Raw genomic sequence first — 16,847 nt, 5'->3', positions numbered from 1 at the left:
GCCTCAGCATCGACATCGTAATTTCCCACGATGACATCTGTATACTTTGATATATATATATATATATATAATATATATATATATATATATATATATATATATATATATATATATGATGTGTCAATGTGTACATTTGTCTGTTTATTTGTTTGTATGTTTATTTATCCAACGTTCTATGATATTGTATGTGTTTTTTGTTTATCTATTTTGTCTGTCTGTGTGTTTATTATTTATTATGTATTTGTATGCATGTTTGTATGTTTGTCAATATTTTATTTGTTTGTTTATTTGTTTGTTTGTTTGTTTCCTGAGAACCCTGTACCAACACTGTCAATCCTAACTTTTAGAGAGCACACCTCCGAAAAACGTACGTTGCTTTCCTCATTGTGCTTTCTGAATGACTGTAGGGAAGAACCATTTGATTTCTGGGGGAGGGGCAGGAGGATTTTGAGAAAAAAATATGTCGGCAGGTGAAGAAGATGAAGAAGAAGAAGAAGAAATTGATCAAGGTAATATCTTAATGTCCAGTAATGACAGAAAATAGGAAAAAATTGCTGCCATAGTTGCGGGGGGGGGGAATTTGCTGCCATACCCATTTCCTCCTGCCCCCAGAAATCAAATGGTTCTCCCCTAAGTGCTACCCAGCGGGCGCCAACCATGATGAGTCAACTGGTGGCAATCGTAGTTTAAGGTTGCCTGGAAAAGTGACCCTAGCTGCCCAATATCGAAATAAACTCTGCCTAATAAAATATTCACCAATTACGGATAAGGTCTATGCAATGAACTGTCAATCAATCCATATTTCCAAGCCTTATTATTATTATTATTATTGTTGTTATTATTACAAGTTTAGGGGTTATAAGTATTATATAGAAATCTAATAACAATTCATTGAAGCTATGTTGGAATTCTGAAAAAGAGGTGTTGTTTATTTTAATTTTGTCAATAGGGGTGACTTCAAATTGTTGTACGTGCAGCGCAGAATTATGCATCATACTGTACGGAGAGAGGGGGGATATCATTAAGCCAAGGGGTAATTAAATGCTTGTCGGAAAAGAGACACTAGGCAGTTTAAGCGATACCAGCAGGCCTAGACATTTAACTTTTGTGCGAACTTTATGGATACACATTCAATTGGTTTAATTTAATTTTGTTTTTAGTTTTTTTCCATCAAAAGTCACAACTATGAAAAAGATTTCCAATATATATTAACAATCTCCTTCTCTCTCTCTCTCTCTCTCTCTCTCTCTCTCTCTCTCTCTCTCTCTCTCTCTCTCTCTCTCTCTCTCTCTCTCTCTCTCTCTCTCTGGTATAATATTTCTGTTGATTACTGGATTTTTACACTGGATATTTGGTCTTTCTAACCCAAAATATCCCTTTGATATAACACATTCTGTTGATTACTGGATTTTAGGTGGAATCTTTAAAAAACTGGTAATTTTTACTCCTGAATGGTTGCCATGGAAACGTCTCACATTAAAAATGAGTGTGATTTTGTTTGGTGTGCTCACCAGAAAAAAACATATTATAAATTTTTACATCAATCAATAGTTCTTATATAAGAATTAGGGAAAAAGTAACATTTTCAATCCCAAAATAGTTACCATGGCAACTCGAAACATTAAAATAAGTCTGGTTTTTGTGTTCTCTGACCCGAACTCCCCCACAAGATAATTTTTATATCAATCAAAGTAACTTTTCATGGGATATTAGAAAAACTGAAATTTTCAACCCCTAAAATGGTTACCATGGAAACATGAGGCAGTGAAATCGATATCATATTTGGTCTCCTCGACCCAAAATACCCTTATGGTAGAATTTTTATGGAAATTGAACCTATTATTATTCGCGTTATTATTTCTATATAATACTTATATTAAATACTTATATTAATTATTATTATTAATATGTTGTTGTTGTTGTTGTTGTTGTTGTTGTTGTTGTTGTTGTTGTTGTAGTATCCACAGACGATATAGTAGTGTAATTAATTTGTTGTTCTGGAATGGGTCGTCTATTTTCGAACAAGGTATTTGAATCGGTACGGGAGAAGGCAAAGACCTCAGGGCATAGTTGTAAAAAAGGGACATCTTTGCTAGTGCAAGCCGAAAGTCGTAGGTAACTATTAAAGAGCTCCAGGAAAGTTATAAGCTTTATAAACTTATAAGCTTTACAGTCTGGGTTTTCTTACTCATGCATACGTCTCCATGATTCAGTCTTGACTTCGTCTGGGACTTGTGATTCAAATCGACACCGTTCCTTTACAATACTTTGCGAGGGCATTGCAAGCTTCTTTTATAAGTTAACTGCTGTGTATCAGTAATTGTAGCTTTATTCACTTTTTTGTTACTGTGATAGATATTAATAATATTTTAGGCTGTTTAATACCAATGAAGGCCCCCTCCCATTGAAAATGAGGCTATTTCGAAAGATTAATTATCACTCTACCTTGAGGGCGTCATCACTTGAACAACTTTCCTCTGTTGCGATCGAGGTAAACATGGTGATGTTTCTTTTTCTTCCCTACAATGTGAAGATTTTATATTCAGGATGAATCGCTGTTGGCTTTCTCCTTTGAAATTGATGGTTGGAAATAAGAAATAAAATACAGAACAAGGCAAGTGTAACAATAATCTAAGAATTGTCTCATATTTTCAGATCAAAACCCTCACCCTACAGCTATAGCCCGAGCAAATCTATCGTAAGAATGGTACTATGTCCACAGTTCAATGTTTAATGACAATTATATTTCTCCGAATCTGGTTTGTGTTTATGGCAACTAATCAATTACACTCATAAATAAATTTGAATGAATTAATGAATGAATTAACCCCTCTAAACCATATTTTTTGTCCAAGCTTACACACTAGTGACCTATTTTCCACAGTCTACTTTCGATCTGCAAACTTGGCATGGTGCTAAAAATTGTTTTCGCAAAAAAGCAACAGGAAAGAGATGTTCCCTCAATGTTTTCCTGCGGCGCTGCAACTCTCAACCCCATTGAATATGACTTTTTATTACCAGTACTAGTTGATCTGCAGTGTTTTATTGTTGTATGTATGTATGTATGTATGTATGTATGTATGTATGTATGTATGTATGTATGTATGTATGTATGTATGTATGTATGTATGTATGTGTGTGTGTGTGTGTGTGTGTGTGTGTGTGTATGTATGTATGTATGTTATGTATGTATGTATGTATGTATGTATGTATGTATGTATGTATGTATGTATGTATGTATGTGTGTGTGTATGTATGTATGTATGTATGTATGTATGTATGTATGTATGTATGTATGTATTTGTGTGTATATTATAATATATATATATATATATATATATATATATATATATATATATATTATATATATATATATATATATATATATATATATATTGAAGATTTTGATGCGAACACTATAGATTTATACATCAGGGAAAAATGGAGTTATCTCGATCCTTTGCTCGATTTGTAATCGGTATGACTTTATCACTGTGGATCACCGGGATTTGCCCAAACCTTGCCAGAAGCTACGAAAACAATATATCTGCCGGACTGTCTATTTTTTTGTCGACACAAACACACAATGAAGTAAATTTAATTACTTTTTAAATGTTCTAATTATATCAAGTCCCTTACAAAACAAACATGATAACTAGATGTCAAGTGCGGTCGTTCGTCCTTGTAAGCACCATATATTGGCACCATTTTACAAACTCGGATAACATTTCACCTCTTAAAAGTTATCCAAACGCAGGTTCCGTCGACCTCTTATTACATATCAAGTAGGCAAACGAATCGAGAAAGAAATCGTCATAATAAAGTACGCGACTTTCAATTCTATTTTCCGATTTATGATTAGAGGCGTGTGATTAGCAACTTTCACAAAGCTTGTATATACACATACGTAAGCTTACGTCGGTGTACGTACGTACATGTACGTACACCGTCATCGGTACATTTGAAATTTCCTTGACTTCTTGCATGGATACTAAAACTTTCATTTTTCTGTAAAGTACTCCTTTTTCATATAAACAATTTTCGGTTACGGTGTAGAGTTTCTATATATGGTTTTCCGAGAGTTCGGCAGCCTATCTATCACTATTAATAGCGAATGTGAGACTCAGACACGAAAGCCATGTTATACCTTAACTCAGTTTATTTCTCGCTCTCCAGGACAAAGTCGTTTCCCCTCAACGCGATCGTTACTCTGAAAAAACGAGACCTTTCTTGTACTTCAATCTTTCTATCGAGTCACAACTAATATTTTGAAGAACAGAATAAGACCTGCAATTATTCTTTAAATTTGAAGCGGTGGCTTGGCTTAGCGTAGAGCCAAGACAAAGAGCTGGGGACTGGAGTGAACTGCGGGCTTAGTTGGAGCGGCAAACTCTTCAAGATGCTGTAACTTTTTTACATTAAAAAGACCTGAATACAAAATGTCCACACCGGTAGTCGAGAAATAAAGGCATTCTTTCTTGGACGTTGTTACATCATCATTTCTGTAAAAATACTAGCATAGGTAATTGAAAAACTGCACCATATTCCTCTGGGTGAAAGAAGGCAGAGTAGACATCACACTAGTACCAAATACTCTTAAACAAAAATTTACATTCCCTATAGTACTATCAGGATTCAGTCATTCACATAGTAACATCAACATGTAAGAAATAAAAAAAATTGGGAAAAATGTATTGTACATATGCAGTGCAGACTTAAACTCTAAAATCATACGCAACTGTTGACGGTTGCGCTAACAAAGCATTTTCAATTCAAATTGTACTGTCACTGTAGAGGACAGAAGATTGTCTGTGATGTAACAGAACGTGCAAATTTAACTGAAGTTTTTTTTGTTTTGTTTTGTTTTTTGTTTTAGCTTACATGTATTATCATAGTACAGTTTTTTACTCGTGTAGTAGGGCCGAGGGGTGAGAAATGTGTTCCTATAGGTGAAGTTCATTTTGCTCTAAATATATTGTTCAGTCAGTGGAACTATAATACAACATATTTTTGATCAACCACAAAGAATCCCATGTGGTCAAAACTATTCAAGTTCCTGAATTCCTCTATGCATGGAAGTGCTGTTGCATACGTAGACTGACCAATTCAGCCATGACTGATCTCAACCAGGTAAAACACGTGGTTGAGGTTGGAAATGGCGGACATCTAAACCGGCAAAGCATACTAGACCAATAGAGCGAATTCCTCCCAAAGGGAAGAAAATCCATCGACATCAGGAGACCTCGTCGAAATATTACATATATTTTGATGCATGCAGCTATCCTGATTAAAGTTTTTCTCATATAATCGAAGAGTTCTTCCGGTTGGGAGCCTTTGTTCCAGATATGTAACAATTTTAAAGTGTGTATGGTTGAATTCCGGGACATGACTTTGACGCGTACAAATGGAGCTGATCCACATGGTTTGAATATATATTTCATGTAAGTGACAATTTGCTGTATGTCTTTCCTACAGAAGATATCTCTATTATTGAATAAAATTGAAAATATGCAAAAAAAGCAATGGTGAACTTTTTCTCGGAACAATGGTGAAACCACCCTCAAATTTGATAATGAACAATTCGCAAATGTCTATAAATTAAATTGCGCAGTTGTCAAAAGAAATCTCAATATCGGGAGAAATTATCCAGATCAGGGTGTCAGCCAATCGGGAGAAATCTCCCAGTCGGGAAGAATTCCCCATTTTTTGTCACGATCTGGTGTGCCTTACCCGTCGCTTGGCTTTTCTCGGCAACAGTTGCTGGCTTGACCATTGCGTTCAACCAACGATCTACGAAACAGCCTACCAACCCGAGTCTCAGTGCTGAAGTTTATTCTTTCAGTTTAATCAGCTTTGATAATTATATGACCACAGACTTGCAGCAAGTATAGAGTAGACCAATATACATGAGAATTCTATTGCATGCGCAAAACCCAAAATCCGTTGGAAGGGTATAGGCCTACCACAGTCCGTTGGTGGAGGGACTGTGGGTGTACAATGTTTAAGGTAATATGCACCTCGAAAGTGAAAGACTTAAACTTTTGCTCTAACTTTCCTCAAGGGATCTTTCAATCATTCTCTTTCAAAATCAAGAATAAAAATAGGGGGTCACCGTGCAAATTTTGGTACTAGAGAAACAAATTACCCAAGATTTACCGATATTAGAAATTCAAAATGGCCGCCATCCCTGTGTTAACTCTATGGAGAAAAATAAAAATTTTTGAATTTCGAAAAACTAAGCCGGTGAAAAGTTTTCATTCACCAAGAGCTTTAAAATGAACCCCAACATGTGGTATATCAGAAGAGAATTGTAAAAGTTTGAGAGTCCGAATGTCTGTCCCCGAGGTGCGTTCTACCTTAACGCCGTTTTGACCTCTCTTTTTAAATTCATGAAGCCTTTTACAGAGGAACTTTCTATAAAATGACGGCTAAACTTTTGGCACATGTTTTTGGTTCCACTATTTTTTGATTTAATCTGTTATTTTGTAGAACATGTTAGGTTTTGACATTAATTTCGATCGACCAAATATATACACTTTTGAAGTTGAAGTTGAAGTAAAATTATAGAGCTTGTACTGTACCATCCAGTGTACACCACCGAAGGATGGCACGCTGACCATAACGTTTATTTATGGGCAAGTGAAGGGCGAGAGGAAAGCAAAAATTAATTAATTAATCAGCGCGTCGCCCGTTATTTGTATATTTATGGGCAGTCACGCGGTTCAGCTCGACCAATTAAAATGCGATGGACAGGGCATGGCAATATAACTTAATATCTGTTATCAGCAGTTTGTAGAGCCATATTCCAAGGGCAAGTTCTTAAATCGGTCCATTTTTAAACGCATCAGTGGACTTTTTGGATTTATCAGTCTAAGTCGATTTGAGTAAATCCAACTCTGGCACGCAATATGACGATCATGAGAGGGTGTGCAAAGTGTGAATTCCTGGCCACATTTTGTAAGATTGTGAAGAACTGATCACTGTAACCTACCAAAAATATTTTTTCAATAGTACAAAATGACTTAGATGCTGCTCAAAATTGACAATACTGGAAGTGTAAATTATTCCATGAAATAAACGTTTTAATGTCTGAAATTTTGGGATGGCAACTTTTGTAAAAAAAATAAATAGGGGGCCTAATTCCATTTAGTGGCACATTTTGCATTTAAATTAGAGTCTTTACTGTTCAAAGTTTTACTGTTGTGTTATTTTACGATGAGAATGTGAACATTTAGAAAATCAAACATGGTGACCCCATCTGTTTTAATATTTCATTATTCTCATATAGGCCTACCAGAATTAAAAAGTTACTGATACTTTCAAGTCTCCTGGTCTTCCATACCAAGTGTTGCTCTCTGCATGGCCTGATCTTGTGTACAAGTATATTTCACTGACATGAGCGTCATTTGACCCATTTTTTTTCAAGTATATCAGAGTCAGAGCTATCTCTGTCATTGCCGGTGTGCAGTGACATTGACACTGCGGTAGCAGGGCAGCTGTATTGACTTTGGTAATTTTGACGATGTTTTTGTTCAGTTTATACGATTGCGTTCTTTTTCTACACGACCCGCACAGCATGTTTAACTGTCAAGTATTCAGCTTGCCAACACAGCCTGTGTACCATGCATTTGTATCATTGACAATTAAATAACGAATAATCATAAATGTTTAGATTTTTCGGAGATAAAAGACACGAAATGTGACAAATTGACTAAGATTTTGTTTAATTATTATCAAAATTAGAACAATTGGATGACATTAAAATACCTACCAAAGCTTGGAATCGGAACATGTAAAAGTAAAAGGGAACCAAAAAAACTTCAGGTCCCCCTACAGGTAGGGTAAAACTTTCAAGTCCCCTCCCTCTACTACCCCCAAAATTTTCGAATCCTCCCTGAATTCCCCCCCCATCGGTTTTTTGTGAACTCAGCCTTATGAACGATACTTTGTTTTATGTTTTGTTAGGTTAATTGTTTTGCTCTTGTTTCTTTACTTTATTTCTTCCATTTTTTAGTATGAACATGTATTTATTTTATCCACAGTTGGAGAAAAAAATAAAAAAACAACAACAAAAACAACAACAAACAGTACTTTTTGGTATACACGCGCAATTTACCTACATCTTGCTTGGTCGTTTCGTTGCCACATCAAACGATTTTACAATGAGCAATACAAGGCCACGTTGCGAAATCAGATGCAAAGGACCCGGGTAAAGTACACGTCAGTACTAAGCCGACACGTAGTGTTCACAAATCAAAATCACGCGGGTACTGTGGGTGTCAAATAGGTAGGTCACAAGGTCACCGCCAAATCACGCCAGATCGCGCATAGCGCGAGAAGAGACTAGCAGCAGACTGCAAAGAAAGAGCGAGCAAACGTTGACTCTGTATGTGTAGACGCTATGTAAATGTTGTGCGCTATTTTGTAGCGATCTGACGATGAGACTTGAACGATTTGGCCAGATCTTTTTCTGCGTTGACCAGACATAGCTACATAGAGAGTATGGAATCAGAATGGGATAGCAGGGAGCAGCATTTCTTGGATGCCGTAAGGGAAAACATCGTGAGTGCGCAACTTCACAGTTCTACTTTTGTAAACAGTTATTGTCACAATTGTGTCTCGCGGTTTACAGCAAGGTCGTTGGCCTGTATTTTTCAGAAGTAGGGGCGTTCGTCGTAATAACGTAGCACTCTTTATGTGTATAGAAGCAAAGGGTGCCATTATTTTTTTCATATTCAGCATAAACTGACAGTACAGCGAGCGACATCAGGGTTGAGTGAGCGACAGTCTCTTCCAGAATTTTGAAAAGTGGCGTTAATATGCTCACCGTGAGTGGGGCAACTTCGTATCGCACTAGAGGGACCTAGTATTTTCAACCGCGATTCCTTCCTGTTTGCCGGTCCTTCCCAGCCACCCATTAACATGGTACACGACAAAAAACTTTACTTGCCTATTTTGACAACAAACGATTTTTATGCTAAAATTTGATTTTAGGCCATAGAGTTAAATTTACGAGAACTGGACCGTGACTAACGCAGGTCCAACGAAACATGTTCACTGTCCCTCCACTACGAACCACTTGACTGGTACAGTGTGTGGTAATTTCAGTGTTCATATGTTCAGTTGTGAATTTACTTGTGTTTATAAGTTAATTTGGTCATCTTACAATTGTTTTTTGGTCACCAATACAATTATATGTGACCAGTCGTGTAAAGCATGTTTGCTACAACAGGCCTACAGGCCCCATTGTAAAAGATACTCAATCATCTATTAGTGGATCATTCGTTGCTCTGCCTGTCGCATGTGTCGTTTGTGTCGCAGTACCCAAGAAAGTTTCCATACAACATAAAAAGTGCACATCAGGGAAGTGCAATCCGGTTAACTATCTACCAAGGCAGCAATTCAAATTTTATTACCACACAGGTGAATGTAAACTTTTGTCACCCTAGGTCTTAAAATATTTTGCCACTCAACCACAGCAACGTGACTTTTTATTGTATAAAAAACCCCATTTGTACCGTAATATTTTATAAACAGTGTTTAAATTCCTGAGCGTGGTAGTAGTTTTTTTTAAGCAGAGCAAACTTATGTATGGAATTGTTTGTGATATATAAATCTATTTCAGTTGCATCTGTGACTGTTATATATCATATCAACTGCTTATCCTTCCTACCAGGCCTTCTGAATTCCCTGGGGGAATCAATTATCTGGTAAATTATTCTTCATATTGTCAGGATTTTTTTGGTGTATTTTTCATCTTTTTAACTGTTCAGTGGAATGCTTTCAGGTTTTTTCCATGGGTTTGGGAATCAAACTTCAAAAATATATTAGACCCAAAATTAGTAGTCTATGGTGGCACTTACAGGTAGCTGTACAAGGTTATATGTGTCCTTGTACATCCAACATCTATATTGTCTGGGTGCTTTGCATGTAGGCATTCTTTTGTATGCAAATTACTTTGAACATTTATCTGAATTGGTGTTTATATCAGAAGAAAGAAACCAAGTCTGAATTGAGAGTTTCTTCACATCAAACAGATTTACCAGAGGCAATTCTCGCAGCGTTTTACAAGTAATTTCTATCAATAGTGTCTGCTGTCAGACTGCAGATGATTATTAGGTGATTTACATAACCAAACAAGCCACTTTTATGCAATTTTCCCTTACATCTTTTTTGGTATTAAAACTCTCCCCACAGGAAAAGGTGCACATATTTTCAACATTTATGATAAATGTAACTCTCTCCTTTCCCTACTATAGAAATAAAATGATAAATAAGCTAGTTACTTTCCAAGCAGAACAAAATGGTTACCTCTGCAAGGCAAATTCATTCTACACATACACTTGCTTTTGTTCAATGTCTTGTGAACCACACTGTGAATGAATGGGAATCTGAGGGGCTCAGTAGGTTTTATAATTTAAAATCTTTACAAAAGACAGAACATTCGCTCATTTAATTTCCACACTTTTTTCATATTATTAGAGTGAGAAAATGATTGCCATCAGAGACTATGTTTTTTTTGGTCAAAATATACAATTCAGCTTCAGTACCACTTAAAATGATTTGGCGATGAGGGACTGCTTTTTCAAATAATTTACTGGTGTGTAAGGACCGTACCTCACTACTAATAGCATGCAATGTTTCAGAATATTTGGCAGGTATTTCAATTGCTGTTTCAAGAGTGCTTATGACTCTCGCGCTAGTACCGTTAATTAAAGACAGTAGCCATGTTTGAGTCTGCATAGATAGTTTATTCAAATTTTGAATGCAAGTAATTTCTCTATTAGTGAGAACTGCTAAGTCTAATATCTTTCTTGAATTTGTCATTTTTTTTCGATGTAAACACAAGGATAAAGTACATGTATGTCATATTATTCACAAATGGCTGCTTCCAAACATTTTCATCTTGTGGCAGAGTATAATGTGTATGGTAGTGTAAACTCATGTATTTAACCCTTTCTGTCCTCAGTCCCCATGTTCAGATTAAAAACTCCCAAGATTGCATAAATGATATGCTGTCATCAAAAGTATCGATACTGACAGGGTTATAAAATGTTCTCAAACCTATTGAGTGTACAGATGTTCAAAAGTGTTTCCTCAGCTGTGAATTGAACTTTTGAATACCGTGGTAGACATGAGTCATGCAATGACTGTACTGTCAAGGTTGCCCGCATAGTAATCAAGGTGTACTGACAAGCCTTTGTATTAAACACTATGTGTTATCTCAAAGGTTAATGGGATCTGGAAAAATTGTTCAAAGTACAGGGTGTAACTGAATTCAAATTATTTTATTATTCTCAAAAAATATATAAAAAATTGTACCAACATGTACATGCACAGTGCTGCTGCTCTGCATGCGATGTAATGCTTATTTATGAAGTGAAAGTAGAAGTCCTGAGAAATATTTTTCATAAGTAAGATTATTAAATTTATTAAAGTTATGTTCTTTTTTTTCTGCTGTTTAAAAATCATACATGAGTCTATAATACATTTCAGTCTCTGGGCATGTTTACTGCTTTGTTAGGTGTATAGTGCACGTGTGCCTTTTCTCATAACTCATTCTCAATAATACTTAGTTGTCTGATAGAGTACTTTACTGATAATTGTAGAGTTTTTTATCTTTTTATAACTTTGATATTTTTACATTCATCATAACAGGTATTTTAATAAATGGCATCTTTTTAATTCATCTCAAATTTAATCAAATCAAAATGCGAAATTTATATTTGAATGAAATTACTTGGCTGCTCGTGTTATATATTTTTTTCATAAGAAACAACAACCAAATATTGGTTTTGAAACAAATGTATCAACTGTCTCTAATTTGCAAAGCTGGCCCTACTAATGGACACAAATAACTAATGGCTTCAAATAAGGCTTTGAGTGCATCTGTAATTATTTTTTTCCCTCAAATATTGTATACTTGGATTTCCTACATGTGTGTGAAAATCATTGTCTCAGTCCTGTTCGATGTGCACTCACAGATATAGCATACACTGTCTGTATGCAAGGCCATCAGTTGAAATGCACATGGTTAGATCTGTGAATGACTTCAATGAAAAGTGCATCACTGTAATCAGTGACGCATTCACTTGATATTTGTCGTCACTTGTCATCAAGGGGCAACAGTTAAGGTCACCCAAGAGCTGATGAAGCAAAATGTGGACTCTATCAAAGTCTGCGTCTGTTTCCAAAGGTCTTTTTTTATCTAACATTCATATTTAATTTAAAGAATTGTTGATCAGTAGGAGATATCTATCTTTCCTCCCAATCAACCAATCAATACTAGTATTTCCTTTTTACATGTAGATGGGAAATTGCATCTACCAAGCCTGAAATGCAGTTCTGATTGTCAGTACATCAAAGGGATATAGGTATTCCCATAACACTGTATCATATGACAGATTTGTTATTCAGATGCTGTCATGATAATTTTTTTCCTGAAATACTATATTTTAAACTCCTTTGTCCATCCCTTTCTGTGCCTTTCTGAAATCATGTATGGTCCGGACTGTCATAATATAAAGACTATATCTATTTTTGGAAAAGACATATATGGAAATAGGTCTCTGATTACAGCAGTTTTACATCTACCAGAAAATGTTCCTTCTCAGAGCTGTCCATGTATCGTCAACTCCAGCAAATGTTTAAATTATCTTGTAACCAAATAGAGATTCACCATAGGGAATGCTTTGTACAAGAATTCATTCTCCCACTAAAATATCTGCCAAATCACCCATACATGTAAAACCAATTTTTGTGTAGTGCCAACTCAGGTCTTGGTAGCACAAATATGTTGTACTTTGTAGGACTCGGAGGCAAGCAGTCGCCCACCTTTGTGACCCATGTGTATTATTGTCCATAAAAATTAATTCTTTAACCCTTTTCACCCCAGTTCCCTGTATACAGTCCAACTTTACCATAGATACACAATGGATTTGGGACAGACCATGGTGGTGAAAGGGTTAACAATGGCAGTTGTGTGCAGCTAATTAAAATTTGACTGTAACCATGTACTGAGATGTGTTAATTAAATTATACAATGCTGATAACAAATTACATCACCAATTGTAGGCACTCTGATAACCTGGCCATAGATACAGAATCCATTCCTGCCTTCTTGGCTTGGATGGTTATTCTCATCTCAAATCACAATTACATAATGACATCGCCATTTCTTATCTGATTGTATGACCAAAGCCTTCTTTATCAACTTTTGGACTATGTTCTGTAGGTCAGTAGGTCAATAACCCTGTAATAATAGCAGCAACCCAGAAAATTTCACAAGTAGCTACTGTGAGTACAAACTGTAGTCTTTTATAAACATTGCAATGTAAGAAACTTGGCCTTGGAAATATTTTCTTTACTGTATGTATCCTATCCATAGTATCTCAGAGTTAATTCTACTATGAATCTATAACACTATCTGTTTAGGACTCTTAGAAGGAGAGTTCTCATAATTTGGACGTAATTTGTAATTTGATAATTATTCAAATCCTGCAACCCTTGCACACGATGTAACCAATATGGACATGGTCAACAGAACAGTTATCTGATTTACTCGCATCAAATCAGATACTCAGCTCTTGTATCCCTCAAAATATTTCATGCATGCTCCAACAAGTGTAATATTAGATAGCAGATCTTTCCCCCTGCAGCGAGGTCATGTCAGCAGGAGAAATCGTCCGTTGCGTAATGATGACATGACATGAATTGTAGTTTAGGATTACTGGTATATTGTGTGTAAGGTATTGCAGGCAACAGAATGTATGTCTGTACATTTTTAGCATGTGATTGTGCATGTACAGAGGTAAGAATGTTTGCCATAAATGGCATTATATCAAGACATGGTCCCTCTAGACCTCTAATGCATGCTTTCTGTGAATGTAGCCAATTCATGTACATGATGTAGTGTACTCACAAATCCAGCAATTACATTGTCAAACATTAAACATTAGCCTGTCTTCCAGACTTGCCCCAACTCCTTGGGCATATAGTATCAAAGCAGGGTGAATCAAAGAAATAAAATTCAGCACACTTGTGTGTTTACTGTTAGTGGTGAGGTGATCATGCTTTATCAGACTGTCATATAGATGGTAGGGTGAATGCCAAACCTACAGCCAGTAACTACTGCGTATACCCCAGAAAAGCCAAGTGACTGTCAGGCCACTTTACCTGTATTCATGAATAAATGTCAATTGGCATTTATTTAATTAGATGTATCTGTCTGTGAAAATATCAATTGTGTAAAGAGATTTAAACAGAACAATAACAGTGTATTAATGAGTATTATGACAGAACACAAACCTGGTGGTGACTCATTATCAATCGTACCTATCCCATCTGTGTGTACATGTACCTTGTACTGTGCACTACATGTATGTCTCATCTTTCACTACAAGGAATATCAAACAACGTGTAATATGTTTCAGAAGCAAATCTATGCAATCTTTGTTCAAGTACAGATTGAAATTCAAATTTTGTATTTCATAAGATCTCCTATACTTGAAATGGTCTGTTGTAGCATCCATGAAATATTCCTGATCTGCTCAGTGCAGATATGATATGATTATCAAAATCTTGACAATCAAAGTTAAGAAAACTCTGAAAAAACTGCTTTCCTTTCAAAGGAAAAGCTGTATTATACAAAAAAATGTAATCATACCCACTGTGAATCAGCTATACTTGATTTGCAATCAACAGCTATCACAAGTGTATCTAGCAATGGTATTTCCTTTCACTACATGTATGGCACTACATTAATACATTGTATGGTACTACATTAATACTTTTGGAACAAATTCTTATGTGCGAAATGATATTGATATCTGATTTAATGCATGGAAATGGAATGACTACCGTAACTACCTTAAAATTTGCCTTTTATACATGTACTTGAAAGATGTACTAGGTACTTGCAATTACATTTTATTTCAGTGACCAAGTTTCAGATCGTAGAGGTCACGACCTTAATAGCAGGTGGTTACATGAGTCAAAAAGTCTCAACCATTGGCTTTCAGAGGTACACATTTTTGTCATGTGCAAGTAATTTTATGAAGATATATCAAATCTATGTTTCAGCACCTGGTGTCATTATCAGTCTTCATTCAGTTGTAAGGTTTCAAAAGAACAGTAAAGCAAAGGGCTATTTCCCAGTTGATATTGCAGCAACCATAAATGTATAATAGAAAGTCAAGTACAACCGTCTATTATGTACATGTGGCGTGGATGCAAAATAAATGCAATTTAATATACCATACTTACAGTATATTTTAATGTCTTAAAGCCAAGATAACAGGTGCGTCATCGTTAATTGTAGTATATTATTTCCAATCACTGTTAATTGTAGTATATTATTTCCAATCATTGTTAATTGTAGTATATTATTTCCAATCACTGTTAATTGTAGTATATTATTTCCAATCATTGTTAATTGTAGTATATTATTTCCAATTATTGTTAATTGTAGTATATTATTTCCAATAATTTAAATGTATATTCTTTACTGATTCCAGCCAAGTTTTGTCAAAAAATGAGCTCCCACAAGTGGTAGGCGAAACAAATATTGTAAAAGTTGTAGAGTCTGAATGTCTGTCTCAGTCAGAGGTGCATTCTACTTTTAATATTGAAGAATAGAAGAATTACATGTAATGTGAACCTTCCACGCTGACCATTGCACCTAATGCTTGCATTATGACACAATTTATTCATTAAGCACAGTGTATTTATGAATATTGGTTTAAGTATGCAAAACTGAAGATAATGTTATAATCCAGGGAGTGATAGAGAAATATGTACACCTTCAATCTGTGAAAATTACGACAATGTAAAGCATGTGTATGTGTCAGTGTGATTGTGCTTTTCGCATAATGCATGGTGGAAATCTAGAAAAAAAAATGTACTATACAAGAAACATCTTGTGAAGTACAAATTGTAACATCTACTGGAAAGGCTAACCTTTGAAGGTGTCATTATAGTCCTCTCGTCTCTCATATTTGAACAAGGAAATTTCTCAAAAGGTGTAAAATGCAGTCTCTTTTGTCAACCAATCAAAGTGGTACTTGTATTGATGGATACCTGAAAGTGACATCTCAAGGCCATAGCCCTGCTTTTTGCGAGTCAAGCCTTGATGAGTAGGAGGAAGCAAAATTAAGGATCAAACTTTAGGTGACATTTTCTTGCTATTCAAGGCTATAGAGCAAGGGTTCAATGACCAGTGACTCATGATCATGCAGACAATCATGCACAAATTACAACTCAGTTATTGTTCATCATACAGTGGATATGTAAACAGTGTGATCCACTGGAGATATTCCATTTCATCTCATCTATGGACTTAGCATGTCTGCATGATTCTAAAATAAAAATAAAATGGAAATATATTAATTGTACATGCATGGAAAATTACATGTACATATACACACCCAAACACAGATTTATATATGTACATTTATAATTCTGAAAAAAATTATGACCACACCATTGGTTTTTTGTAACTGTTTATGAAAACAAACTCAAAAATCTAGTTTTTTTAGAGCACTGATGCCATTTTGCTTGGTGGGAGACATCTGGAATAATGAGCACCATCTTGCTCCTTTTATATATCCCGCCTGCCCCTTTTAAGCAAGATGAAAGAAAACCTACGTTATCTTACTTTGTAGATGGAGTCTGTATTGCATGTAGTCATGGTCGCTCCAGATTGTGGTATAGTCCTGTCAGTAAAAAGGCATCTGTATTTGTATTTTAAATTTAAAGATAGGTTGACGTGTTCTAGTTTTATAAGAATTTACGAATATACCATGTTGCATATGTACACCTGCAGTGCAGCTACTAAAACAGTGGATAGG

General features: G+C 35.5%; 1 protein-coding gene across 1 annotated transcript in view; it reads left to right on the top strand.

Annotated features, from left to right (window-relative positions):
* The first annotated feature begins 8,318 nt into the window (after nt 1–8,318).
* LOC139117210 (protein LMBR1L-like) overlaps nt 8,319–16,847 on the top strand; it is a 31,309-nt gene continuing 22,780 nt past the window's right edge. The window contains exon 1 of the mRNA XM_070680127.1: nt 8,319–8,562. Within this exon, the coding sequence (XP_070536228.1) occupies nt 8,503–8,562 (60 nt within the window). The 5' untranslated portion in view covers nt 8,319–8,502. The remainder of the gene's footprint in view (nt 8,563–16,847) is intronic.

This window comes from Ptychodera flava, chromosome 18, assembly GCF_041260155.1.
Source record: "Ptychodera flava strain L36383 chromosome 18, AS_Pfla_20210202, whole genome shotgun sequence".
NCBI classification, from domain to species: Eukaryota; Metazoa; Hemichordata; class Enteropneusta; family Ptychoderidae; genus Ptychodera; species Ptychodera flava.
The sequence above is the reverse complement of the archived record's forward strand: the minus strand, read 5'-3'. Positions and strand labels throughout refer to the sequence as shown.